General features: G+C 38.4%; 3 protein-coding genes across 4 annotated transcripts; 1 reads left to right on the forward strand and 2 right to left on the reverse strand.

Moving 5' to 3' along the window:
- Positions 1–1,833: 1,833 nt before the first annotated feature.
- On the forward strand, positions 1,834–4,822 carry LOC141821163 (exocyst complex component EXO70E2-like). Of its 2 annotated transcripts, none has more exons than XM_074708545.1 (2): positions 1,834–2,128; positions 2,219–4,822. In XM_074708545.1, the coding sequence occupies exon 2, from the start codon at positions 2,441–2,443 to the stop codon at positions 4,313–4,315; it is 1,875 nt and encodes a 624-aa protein (XP_074564646.1). In that variant the 5' UTR covers positions 1,834–2,128; positions 2,219–2,440; the 3' UTR covers positions 4,316–4,822. The 2 variants fall into 2 exon arrangements, with proteins under 2 accessions (XP_074564646.1, XP_074564647.1); XM_074708546.1 differs by having other exon boundaries at positions 2,407–4,822.
- Positions 4,823–4,903: 81 nt separating this feature from the next.
- Positions 4,904–6,241, reverse strand: LOC141821164 (presenilin-like protein At2g29900). Its single transcript, XM_074708547.1, has one exon. The coding sequence runs from the start codon at positions 6,198–6,200 to the stop codon at positions 4,989–4,991; it is 1,212 nt and encodes a 403-aa protein (XP_074564648.1). The 5' UTR covers positions 6,201–6,241; the 3' UTR covers positions 4,904–4,988.
- Positions 6,242–6,655: 414 nt separating this feature from the next.
- Positions 6,656–12,200, reverse strand: LOC141822220 (uncharacterized). The gene is made up of 3 exons (XM_074709657.1): positions 11,099–12,200; positions 7,705–8,075; positions 6,656–7,361 (listed from the first exon to the last, which is right to left on the reverse strand). The coding sequence occupies exons 1-3, from the start codon at positions 11,805–11,807 to the stop codon at positions 6,660–6,662; spliced, it is 1,782 nt and encodes a 593-aa protein (XP_074565758.1). The 5' UTR covers positions 11,808–12,200; the 3' UTR covers positions 6,656–6,659.
- Positions 12,201–12,479: the final 279 nt, after the last annotated feature.

The following is a 12,479-nucleotide window of genomic DNA, read 5'->3' on the forward strand; positions in this document are numbered from 1 at the left end:
TATATATATATATATATATATATATATATATATATATAAGGGATTTAGAAGTAATTAATTTTGTTGTTTTTTAGCTTAAAATAGGATGTTATTTAACTCATCGTTACACATTTATTTCTTCAATATATTAAAATTATATTTATAAAATAGTTTCTCTTTAAGTAATTGAGAATTCAATTTCAATTTGCACCCATTTTTAATTGATTATAGCATTATTCCCAATTAATTAGCATGATATTTCAGGCACCGACAATGATGGCGGCCACTCATTATTCAGTTTAACCTCCTTTATGGTCTAAAATATAAGATGTCTACAAATACAATTTAGAAATATCTTTAAATCAAATTCAAACTTAAAAGAAACTTGAAAGATATATGAAATTATATAATTATTCTTGTGTTTGATCAAAATTGCTTAAGACGAAATCGATTAGCTCATCCAGTTGTTTAGATGCCCAATTAAGTCAAGCAATTGACACATGTGAAGGTACAATCGACACATGCTTGGTGTTTTTTTTTTAATTATCAAGGATCTCATTGACATAGTTGCTTTGAATATATTATTTGATATTATTATCTTCTACTTGTACTTATTAAATCATGAATTAATTATCAATTATATGAATATAATAAATCTAATTTATAACAATTATAAAATTATAACTATTATAATATTATAGTGATTAGAATTTTATAATTGCATGGAAGTGAAAAATTAGCATGAAATGCTAGCATGAAAGATACAAGCATGGAAGTGAGACACTTGCATGCAAATCCCTTGTGTCTTTCATGCTAATATTTCATGTTAATTTTTCATGTAATAAATCATTACCCTCAATATAAAGTGAACTTATGTTGTTCGTATAACTAGTCAAACAATTCAAAATTTAAAGATAGATAACGCGTTGTTTTGATTAAAAAATGAAAGAGATACGCTCGTGATCATTGAGGGAAAAAAAAGAGTTCTTTGATTTTTGATTGTTTTTTTTCTTTAAAAAATATCACTATTTTTTATTATATTAAATAAACTTAAAGTTTTGTGATATGTAAGTATTATTTTGGACTAAGATTTAAGAGCATCTTAAGATTTTTTAATTACTATATATCATCTATAAAAGGTAAATCGAGAAATTACAGTTGGTCATAATTAAAAAAATATTGCTTATGCTTCGTCGATATTTGAACTCTTGTTATTTATAAGGTATTCATCGATAATCAACTCAACTATAATTTCTAAAAATAATGGTCACAATCTCATATAATAGTAGCATAGTAATAGAGGATAATTATACTGTTGAACAGTGATCGGCCCTATTATTTTTCATTTATTATTTTTTATTAAAAATTGATGGATAAGTAAGTAATCGGTACCTGGTCCATATAAGGTGATTAATCATCTGCGGGACCCATTAATTTCAATACTAAGTTCGGTAGCACAGTGGGTACGACTCGTCGTGGTCTCCTTTCGTTACTTGACAACTAAAGCTAGTGGTCAAAGTCAGCCGGTCCACACCCGCTCTACCGTAACGTCCGTGAAGAATCCGACGGCTCGTATCGCGTAGGAAAAAACGAACGGTTTTAAATCGTGTTTGCTCCACCATCCAACGGTCAGATCTCCCATTTACACCAGCTTCCGTGCTTCGAGCTCCGTTCTCTGTCAAAGTCTTGCTCTACCACTTCCTCAGCCACGACCCGAAACATCGTGACATCTGGCCATATCTTTCTTCTTATTGGTGGTTCTAACAGTCCCCACAGTCTCGTTTAATTAAAATCAAGGTATCCGGACGAGTCAGTGGGAGAAGCAACACGGATTTTCTTCTCGCCGGCATTTTGACGTCAATGCTACAGGAGGCCGCCGTGGGAAGACGACGAAGAAGAAGAAAAGAAAAAGAAGCCGAGGAAGGGAGAGAGGCACCCCGGAATTCCACTACTTTCCTCCAAGCATAGTTCTCATCTGGTTTCCTTCCTCAATCAGATCGAGGAAAGGGGTGGAATTTGAACCCTCGACTAGGGTTTCTGTAAACAAATCCCTACTCTTCTTGTGGATGTTGACTCGAATTCTGGGTGCTCTCTGCTTCTCGTCTTCGTTGGATCGCTGAAGAGGATGTTTTGAGTTGGAAATCATCCGGTAAGTATCTTCCCCTGTTGGCTCTTGTTGTTCTTTTTCATAATCCTGCACTTTCTTCCTTTAATTTTGTGGTTTCGTCTGGTTCTTCAGAAAACTAGGTTGAATATTTATAAAGGAAAACAGAAAACCAGGAAGACGAATACTTGGTGGTGTTTTGTTAGGTTGTTCGTGTCTGTTCTTCATGCACAACTATCTGTAGCTGTTAGGGTTCGTTGTTGATTCACCTGTGATTCAACATCTCGATTATCTGAACTCCCAACTGTTTATAAATTACACAGAAGCATCTCTTCCAGATCAAGTAGGCATCATCTTATGGCCGGTTGTGTGCATTTAGGAGCTTCTCAGGTGGAAGGCAGGCATGTTGTGCAGGAAGAGACAGAGAATCTATTTGGTGGTGTGGTAGAAATGATTGCAGCAGATCTTGGTGTTCGGTTCTCCATCTTGACAACTGCAGAAGAAGTATCACTATGCGACATTGAAGAGCAGTTGAAAGGATTACACGACAAGATCCTCAATTGGGAGTCTGAGAAGTCACTGATATCAGACTTGGTTCAAGATGTGGATGTAATCCGGGAGCTCAACGAAGTTCTTGGACTACTACAATCGAGCAGTGAAAATGAAGAGCACAATGAACTCCTGACTTTTGCCCAAAACATTCTTCAGATGGGAATGGTCAGACTTGAGGATGAGTTTGTGGAGCTTTTAGATCAATGTTACCAGCCATTAGAGCCTGGTAGCATCTCATTTCATTCTGCAGAAGATGACAGCATGGACTTCTCGAGCAGCTCGTTTGGTGAGGAATCAGTTGATGGTGCACCCCGCCGTGATGCTGTTAGAGAGCCTGACAATGTTAGGATTGCTCCAATCCAACACGGTTTGATTTCTAATATTGCATCCATTGCCAATCTGATGTTTCGATCCAACTACGATAAAGAATGTTGCCAGACTTATGTGTTAAGCAGGAAATCTGCTCTCGAGGAATGCCTGTCAGTTCTTCAAATGGAGAGACTCAACATTGAAGACGTGCTCAAAATGGAGTGGCAAGTCTTGAGTAGCATGATAAAGAAGTTGATCCAAGCATTGCGTACTTTCATTTGGGTCTGTGTTGCCAGAGAAAGACAACTCTGTGATCTTGTCTTTGAGCAACTTCCAAGCTCAGTTAGAGAGTCATGCTTCCTTGATATCACAAAGAGTTCTGTCCTTCAACTTCTCAGCATTGTCATGGCCATAGCCATTTCACCTCCAAACCCAGAGATGTTATTCCAGACACTCAATACATACGAGGCTCTAAAAGATCTTCTTGTGGGCATGGAGCAGTTCTTCCCAGAAGACAAAGGTTCTAATGTTTTGACAGAATGCAGTGAAGTTTCAGCAAGATTAGAAGAGTCTGTGAGAAGGACCCTAGAGGAGTTCAAACATAAAATTCGATCAAACTTCTCATCCACTGCATTTGCTAGAGGTGGCATCCATCACCTTACAAAATATGTAATGAACTACATAAAGGCCCTTTCTGCATACAGTGAGACCCTCGATTTGATTCTTGAAGACCCTCATGAGAATGGCCATTCACTGCCAGAAGACAGTAAACAGACTTCTTCCCCTCTGGCTTGGCATCTGAAGATAGTGACCGCAATTCTGGAAGAAAACATCGATCGCAGATCCGAACTTTACCAAGATGACTCGCTGAAAAACATCTTCATCATGAATAATGTCTGTTATATGGTTGACAAAGTTAAGGGCTCTGAGCTAAGAAGCTTCTTGGGCGACGAATGGATTCGTGCCCACATTGTGAAGTTTCGAACACATGCATGGAATTATGAGAGGAATGCATGGTCTTCTGTCATCTCTTTTCTGAGGGAAGAGGGGATTTGCAAGCATAATTCAAGCTCCCCTACCTTGTCTGTTCTTAAGGACAGATTCAAAGGCTTCAACCTTGCATTTGAAGAGGTTTACAAGGCACAGACTTCATGGATAATTCCTAATAAAAAACTCCGCGACGATCTGAAGATTGCTCTTTCTGCCCAATTGATACAAGCATATCGTAGGTTCGAAGGTAGGTACGCCACCCATCTGGACAATGCTAGACACCGGGAAAGGTACCTCAAGTACACGTCCAATGACTTGGAAGAATTTTTGCTCGATCTTTTTGAAGGTTCCCCCAAGTTATTGCAGAGTCGACGCAAGTGATGAGCTTGCCCTGTATAAATAAATCTTCAGGACATGTTATCAAATGCCTGGTGATTCATATTCCTTTTACACTTTTGTAAATGTATGTTGGTTTATAGTCATTCTCCATGTAATATTCCTTTTCCAACATGTTCTATAGTTTTCATGAACATAGAGATATTTGTTTTCCATGAAGATAAGTTTCTTTCATATGAAGGAGAAACTATCAAAATTTGCATTTATTTTTCCAGTGTAAAACTGACTTAATGTTATTTTATGAATGCTTTCAGTGACTTCAGCAATTCTTGACATCACTCACCATGAATAGAATTGAGTACTGTTTTTGAGTTTCAGATGGTATTTGTACTTTAGAAACATCCAATAGAATGGGGCACAGGGCATCAAACAAGCACAGAAGCCTTGTACAATCATGCTTGTTCTTGCTTTTGATTGTGGTAATGCCTCAACAAAGAAAAGCACTTCAAGAAAGTTTTGAGTGAAGCTCCAAATTCAGTTATGACAATCACTTGAAACTGGATTATAGCTCATTGAAGCTCAATGCCAAATGCAAACTTTGTGAGATCATCCAAAAGTATCATCATGCAGAAATTTATCATTACATAGACTTGGCACAATGCATGAATATTTGCAAGAAAGTTTCAGTTGTTTCCTGTTTCAACAAAAATTCCAAATGCTAGAACATCAATAGATTCGTTGAGCATTGGACCATAAACACTTCCAATGAATACCTTGTCAAGAGATAGAAGAGTATACCAAGCGCAACCGATACTGGAAGAGCCGGCAATGCCTTGCGGTAAACTGCCAAAAGTAGCAAAGTGATGCCGAGCCCAGCCATGATGGCGAGATAGCAAGCATATACTGTCATGAAATCATATAGTGCTGCTCTACCAACTAAAACGCTGTAAAATATGAAATCTCCCAGCCCCAGCTTGATTGCTCCTGATGAACCCAATCCAATTCCTTCTGCATCCTCTTCTCTGCGCCTTGCCAATTGCGGCGGTAGCAATGGGGTAGTCACTGCTGAAACAGATGCATCTTCTTCAGCAACAACCAGACTTGCTTCCTGTGATCGCGGATTCGGATTTCCAGCTTCCAGATCATTCGAGTTTGAGCTAGAATTAGTAGTAGTAGTATCCCTACTTTCTCTCCACAGCCTCCTTCCAACCCCTGGATGATTCTGCTCCACTGGCCTTGCCTCGTAAACTAATGCGGGCAATTCTTCATCTCTGGAGATTGCAAGCTCCACCAGAAGCCTCAAGGGCCCGCCAGGTAACAGAACAGCTGCCAGATCGTACAAGGACATCGCGACCAGAAGCGCCCAGGTGGTCCACTCCGGTAGGAGCGTAAACGAGTAGGCCACGAGCACCCCTATCGTCACCAAGTAGCCCTGGTTAACCAAGATCGGAACTTTCGACAAGAACACCGCCAAAACTCCAACGACGGAGAAATTGAGCAAGAGGAGCGAGAAGGTGACTACATCAACGGGTACGTAGAACCGCGCGGTGAGAAACAGAAAGATCTGTCCGCCAAGCAAGCCGAGGACGACGAAAGAGGAGAAGGCCATGTACGACTTCAGGAACCGCATGCAGCGGAAGTAGAAGAGGAGGACGAGGAGGAAGGTGAGGACCGTGATGACGGCGACGAAGACGAAGGAGTTGAGGAGGGCGCCTTCCAGCTTGTCCCAAAAGGAATCGGAGGCTTCCTCGGAGTAGGCGATGGTAGCGATGGAGGTAACGTCAGTTCCCCCGTCGCCGCCGGCGTGGAGAGCGGTGACAAGGAGGACAACAAGGAGCATGCAGGCGGAGACAGGAGCGACGATGCGGACGATCTCCTCGCCCAAGCTTTCGAGGACGCCGGGGTTGGAATTAGGGTTTCCATCTGCCATCGCTGGAGCCGAAAGGAGGCGCAGCGGCCTCTTTTGGGTCAACAAGGGATCCAAAGAGCTGAATATAAAATAAAGACACAAAAATACCAACTTCTTAAATAAATTTAAAAGAAAATTATAACTAATTCTAAATTTCAATTTCGATAAAATATATCGCTCTAACCGTTTCACACGATTGATCTCACAATCATTTATAAATAAATAAATTTAAAAAAATTATAATTAACAGAGAACATTACCTCAACATTTTGGATTAGTCAGTGAGTGACCAAGATCATAAATGTAAATTTGGTGAATAAATTTTTCACTAATTTATGTTTTAATTTGAGTTGTTAAAATAGATTCAAAAATTCTTCCAAAGAGTTAATTCTGCTCTTGTGCAAAGAAAAATGAACTACTACTAGTTATAAGAATGCACAACATCACTAGAAAATAAACTTGAAAACTTGCACCTTTAGGTTAATCATCCATGGAAAATAGCATTCTTTGAACATGTTGCACAGCAGGTGATCCCTGCCTAGTTTTCTCTAAAATCTGTTTAATTAAAATCTTCATTTCATCATCGTCTTGGTTGTCGTCGTCGTTATCATACTCATCTTCAATCTCATCACGGTAGAATGATCCCTTGTTCTTCAACTTCTGATCCCCCATTGATTCCCTCCCACAAGATTTTGGGTCATCCATTTCCCATATCAAATTATCATCAGATGAATGCAAGTAATGTGAGCGTTGGTGCCTCGAGTAAGTTGTCGTAGGCTGGTTCTCCTCCTTGTTCGTTGCCTGCACAAACTCTTCATAAAGTTCATCATATGCATCCAAGCCGGTTGGGCTATCCAAATTCGAGGAAGATCCCATGTCGCTGCTGGAGAAGGCTCTGTGAGTGAGAAGGTGATCTGATTCTAGCAACCGGAGTTGTTTCTGTGTTTGATGAAGTGCAGTCTCTAGTTCTTTGATCCGTTCTTGTAGCCTGAGTTGAATTACTTCATGCAGACGTAAGCTCAGCTCGCACGGTGAAACTGAATAGTTCGCATCGTGTATCAGGTTTGCCGAGGAGCTTCTGCTTTCGTTTGCACTAGTCGAATGATCCTCAGAGACCATACCAGGGAGTTTCTCTGCTTTTAGTTCTCCATCTGCAACATCTGCTAGTAGGTCTGGATCAAGCTGCAATAAGAAATTTTACAATATAAAACCATAATTCGACATGTTAGATTTTATAAGATAAATTCTGATCTAAAAGACTTATAATTTAATACTAAAACTACAAAACAAATTTAATCCTGAACCCATAATTTCAGTTTCATTTCGATTTCGTTTACATGCTATTTGATTTGGTTTGGTTTCTAGAAAAATTAATATAGGAAAACAATTTCAGTTTGTCAAATTTGGTTAACTGCGACACCACATATTAGAAAAGTTTGCACCACTATGGAAAAGTGTAAGTTATATATGAATACTTGCTTTTAGTTCAAAAAATTCACAAGAACTAGAAAACATATTGACTTACCTCATCAAGCTCTGACATTTTTCCAGAATTCATGCTTATTTCTAATTTCTCCAGCTCAATCTCAAGCTCTGCTTCTATTTCACTCCTTGATGCTTCCACAGGCAAGCAAATCTGGTTATTCTCACCCTTCACAGCTAATTCTAACTCAACATTGATATCACTTGGTTTCTGGTGCCCACAAGTTTCATCAGCCAATTCTTTTACAATTACAGTATCCTTCATCTCCAATTCCTCTTGCAAATCCTGAACCAAGTTTTCTGAACTCTTCAGCATGTCTTTTAAATTATCTATTTCTTTTTTGTTTGATAGTATAGTCGATATGATTCCAAAGCTAACTCCAACAGAGAAGACATGTAACATATCAACTGAGTCTGAAACAAAAGTTGACCGGCTTATTAATTAACAGAATATTTTCAGAAACTTGATTCAGAAATTAACAAGAATTTGACATAATAAAACTAAGCAACTTATGACTCGATTCAGTATGACTGACATGTAGAGAAAAATAATACAAATCATTTCATTGACATGCCACATCCACATGGCAGCCTATGTTCTGTTGATACAATGCACACACAACATATGGCACATGGTGCGCCCAATGAAGATGACATGGCAATGATGCATCCACGACACGGAATTTAGTTCCTCCATATTGAATGTAGCATCCAAATGGATGACACCTAGGCCATTCAAATGTCATGCCATTGATAACACGCTGATGAATCGGTATGAGTACCTTGAGTGTGAAGTAACAGAAACAGCAAGGAAAGAAAACAATCGACTGGAGCTACATGCACATAAGTTGGATAAAAAGTTAAAGTTGCCGTATGTAGACTAATACTGTCCTGATAATCAACCATTATATATACAGATCATAGATTTCAAAGACTACATGTGCGTAATAGTTGGATAAAAAATTAATGTTGTCATGCTCATACGTAGACCAATACTGTCCTGATAATCAACAGACATGTTTTAAACAACAAAATAAGTGGTCTGAAAACTAGGCGTATATATTCAAGTTGCCATGTTCATATGTAGACCAATACTGTCCTGATAGTCAATCACTATATATATAGATCATAGATTTGAAAAACCACATGTACATGACAGTTGGATAAAAAAGTTAAAGTTGCCATGTTCATATGTAGACCGATACTGTCCTCAACATAATAAGTGGCCTGAAGTCTAGTTGCATCTATTAAGAATATACATCAAGCTTTTGGTCGAAATGGTTAGCTAGTCAACTTTAATAAGGCATTACGGCAAGAGGTCTTATGTTCATTGTGACAATAATGTTATCTCATCAATTTGTGTGTTGAGTTTGGATAAGCCAAGTATATAACCTACACATGAAGAGGGAGTCTTACAACATAAATATACAAATTGAAATAAGTGATTAACCTTTGAACTTCAACAACATGCACGAAGAATAGGGAAAATGAGATCAAGATTTTTAAGTAAAACATCAAATTATGCAAATCAAAACAGGACTAAAAAAATGTAGAAATGACAAAGGAATTGCACCTTATGCAGTGCATATGAAACTCAAAATAAAGAATTCCGAGTTAACCAAAAAGTGTAAACTAACTATAAGCACGTTAGGACTATAAGCACATAAGAACTTTGGACAGAAAGTAGAAATTTAGTGAAGCAGCAATGTACATGAACAACTAATTTTGGCAAGCGCTTACAATTTGGCACGGTTCAGGTGAGAAAAACTGCAGCTAAGATTCATATAATTGCAAAAGGACCTAGATGGATGGAAATGTGCTGGGATCCAGATCACATTAAGTCATAATTGTTATTTCATATCGCATATCTAAGCAGTCATGACATCTTAAACAATCCTAACTGAAAAATATCTCATCTCAAGAACCTCCAATGTTTAAATGCAATTTCTATTCTCATGTCTGATGGTATGTGAATCAAGACATTATCAAGATAAGAAGCCCACCGAAATTGAACCTTTGTCCAATTAGACAAGACAGAAGAAAACAAACAGAGTGGTCAATACATGTTTCTCTCCTACCTCTCACATTTTGTATCCTAATTAAAATATTTTTTATAAATATAAAATCTAATATTTATCTTTGAACATACACATACCCTCATAACCAAGCTTATTATTATATTTTTGAGATCCACATTTTGTTAACAAAATTTAGCTTAGTAATGATTTTTTAGTACAGTAGATGCAGATCGCATTAAATCTAACCAAAGCAAACAGAGAAGAGAACTCAACTTCAGTCCTTTTGGATTGGTGAAGAAGAGAACATTAATTTTGAATTGAGTCCATCGCCTTGCAGTAATTTTGACAACATAAGGACATTAAGTGAATCATGTAAGACAGTTCTCACATGTAAGCATAATGTGCCATAACTGATATCAGAGCAAATCTTATTTCTACACATGAAGTGCTGAAAAAGGAGTTGCCTTTGTGATGAAACCATTATTGAGCATCATATGATGTTGTCGATTAGAAATGATTCTAGGTAGTAGGTTGGGACTTTGACCCCTGATAGAGATGTGAAGCTTTAACTGGAGCCTTGTAGACGGTGGAACCAATATTGAACATCACATTTTGTCTCACATAGAGGCTTGCAAACTAATTGGGTAGGTTTATAAGCTTGAATGAGGGAAGGGAGAGGAAAGGAAGACTCGCACCAATTTACCTTGGATTTGCAAAAAAGAAAGAGAGTTTGGCAAGAATAAAATAAAATGAAATACAATCCTTATTTTTTAGCTTATCTAGTATGTACTGCATGAGGTAAGTTTGCCCTTTTAAACTTTCTCAACCGTTCATTAGTTGTCCGTCCACTTTTGGGTGGAAAGTCATATGAAGGAAAGGGGTGGAAGCTGGCATGCTTCCTCTGTCACTCAATGTCCAACTACGTCCAAGTAATCAGCAGAAGGGGCTCTGTTTCACTCCTTTCTCCCTTGTGCCCAGACCTTTATTAAGAGAAGGCAAGGCCTAAGTATTTTAGGATAGTTAAGCCTAACAAAGTTAATAGGTCAATTATCTTATCCGGCAAGTTATGACATATTCAATTAGTAAGACTTTTCCTTTCAATGTAACCAATCAGTCTTATAAAGATACCCTTTTATGCATTAATAACATTAAATATTACATCTTCCAAGAGTGACTTTTATTTGACACCCTTAAATAATTGTGTAGCCCTTTCTTCTCTTCTCTGTTGTCACAATGCTAACTTTTCCTGTCTAAATACTCAAAGCTACTTGCCATCTTACTTAACTCTAAAAGAATTATAGTTCAATTCAGCCTAAACCATCCAACATGTGTGAAAAGGAAGAGGAACAGCATATGTAAACAAATCACCATCTGCTTCAATCTAAAACACTGATATTAGGAGCATGGTGGCAATAGTACCTTTGCGATGAATAAGCCTCCGTGGTCTCCTAGTGTTGGAAGGGCCTAATTTATCAGGCAGCACGTCTCTGCTCTTTCTTTTTGGTGTCCTCGATCCAGGAAGAGGAGAAACCCCAGATATATTCTCCATATTTGTGTTGTCTATACCACTATCAAAATTTACATCTACAGGCCCATAACTAGATTTGCTGATTATCTTGTTTCCATCAGTAACAACAAGTGGCCTCATACTTGATAAAGTGGAAGAAGAACTGAAAGCAAACTCTTTAAACTCAAAATTTTCATCGTATAGGTGAGGAATGAGGCAGTCTTCCAAGGAAGAAAGAGGTTTATTTAACTTGCAGCGAGAAGACTTATTTCTTAGAGAGCTTTGACCTCTACCATCTTTATAACTCAGATTGACATTCCTTGGCGAGCTCAATGCAAGTGAGTTATTACTGAAAACATCCATTTCACACCCTGTTATCTCAAAATGATCGCCATTAGCCTTCATCATTTCCTTGTCCTTTAGGTAGCTTCCTTTTCTGAAAATCCATGGCTGCAAGCTGAGAATAGATCCATGGTTACTGACATACTCCCCTGGATTCATCAAGATATCTCCATTAACAAGATCATCAACAGAAGAACATTCTGCATCTCGTTTAGAAGCTAATTTCTGAAAATTATTGCATCCAGAATTAACTATCTTCTCATTGGCCTGCTTGTCCATTTACGTGACTAGCTTGATTTCCTTGCCGAACTTAAAGAACAATATTTCTGACAGAATCCCTCTTTTTTTTCACAATGCCGAAATAAATAAAGCTCACTTGGTATTTACAGAAGACTACGGCGTGCGGATATAAACTCACTGATTTATACCCCCAAAACAAGAGAAACCCTCGGGCACCTCAAGTTACATGCAGCGAAATCAAAATCCAAACCAGGCGCCCGAAAAAGGCCGGATCTTTAACAACGGAAACGAAGACATGTCAAATCCGACGCCAAATCTCCCAATTCCACCGCCGCACCTGCGATCTAAGAGGCAAAAGAAAACCGCCAAGGGAGCAAAAAATCGGAAATGTCAAAGGAGGTGAGCCACGATCATGCTCGAGAGGAACATAAGACGAGAAGAGCGCGAGGTATGCGACCGGGATTCCGATAAAGGGCGAGGAATCAGCCGAAGGAGTCCTCCTGCGCACATCCTTCCGTCGATTCCGAAATGGGAATCACAAACCAAACCTAAGACGAGCATCCTTCATCGATTTTCTTCCCTCTTTTAATTCTATTTCAACTTTGTCTCTCTTTTTATATATATATATAAGCATTTAACAGGGTCCCACCGGTGGACCCTCATACGGCATTCGTTACGGAGGTAAACATTGGGGTACTTAGAAAAGGTACG

The sequence above is a fragment of the Curcuma longa genome, chromosome 2 (genome assembly GCF_044706935.1).
Source record: "Curcuma longa cultivar G26 ecotype Majalengka, Jawa Barat chromosome 2, ITB_CL_G26_1.1, whole genome shotgun sequence".
Taxonomy (NCBI): Eukaryota; Viridiplantae; Streptophyta; class Magnoliopsida; order Zingiberales; family Zingiberaceae; genus Curcuma; species Curcuma longa.

Coding starts and splice junctions, on each gene's coding strand:
- LOC141821163 (XM_074708545.1), top strand. CDS start 2,441: ATGGCCGGTTGTGTGCATTTAGGAGCTTCTCAGGTGGAAGGCAGGCAT.
- LOC141821164 (XM_074708547.1), bottom strand. CDS start 6,200: ATGGCAGATGGAAACCCTAATTCCAACCCCGGCGTCCTCGAAAGCTTG.
- LOC141822220 (XM_074709657.1), bottom strand. CDS start 11,807: ATGGACAAGCAGGCCAATGAGAAGATAGTTAATTCTGGATGCAATAAT. Junction 8,076..11,098: donor GAGGCTTATTCATCGCAAAG/GTACTATTGCCA, acceptor CTTTTGTTTCAG/ACTCAGTTGATATGTTACAT. Junction 7,362..7,704: donor AAATGTCAGAGCTTGATGAG/GTAAGTCAATAT, acceptor TTCTTATTGCAG/CTTGATCCAGACCTACTAGC.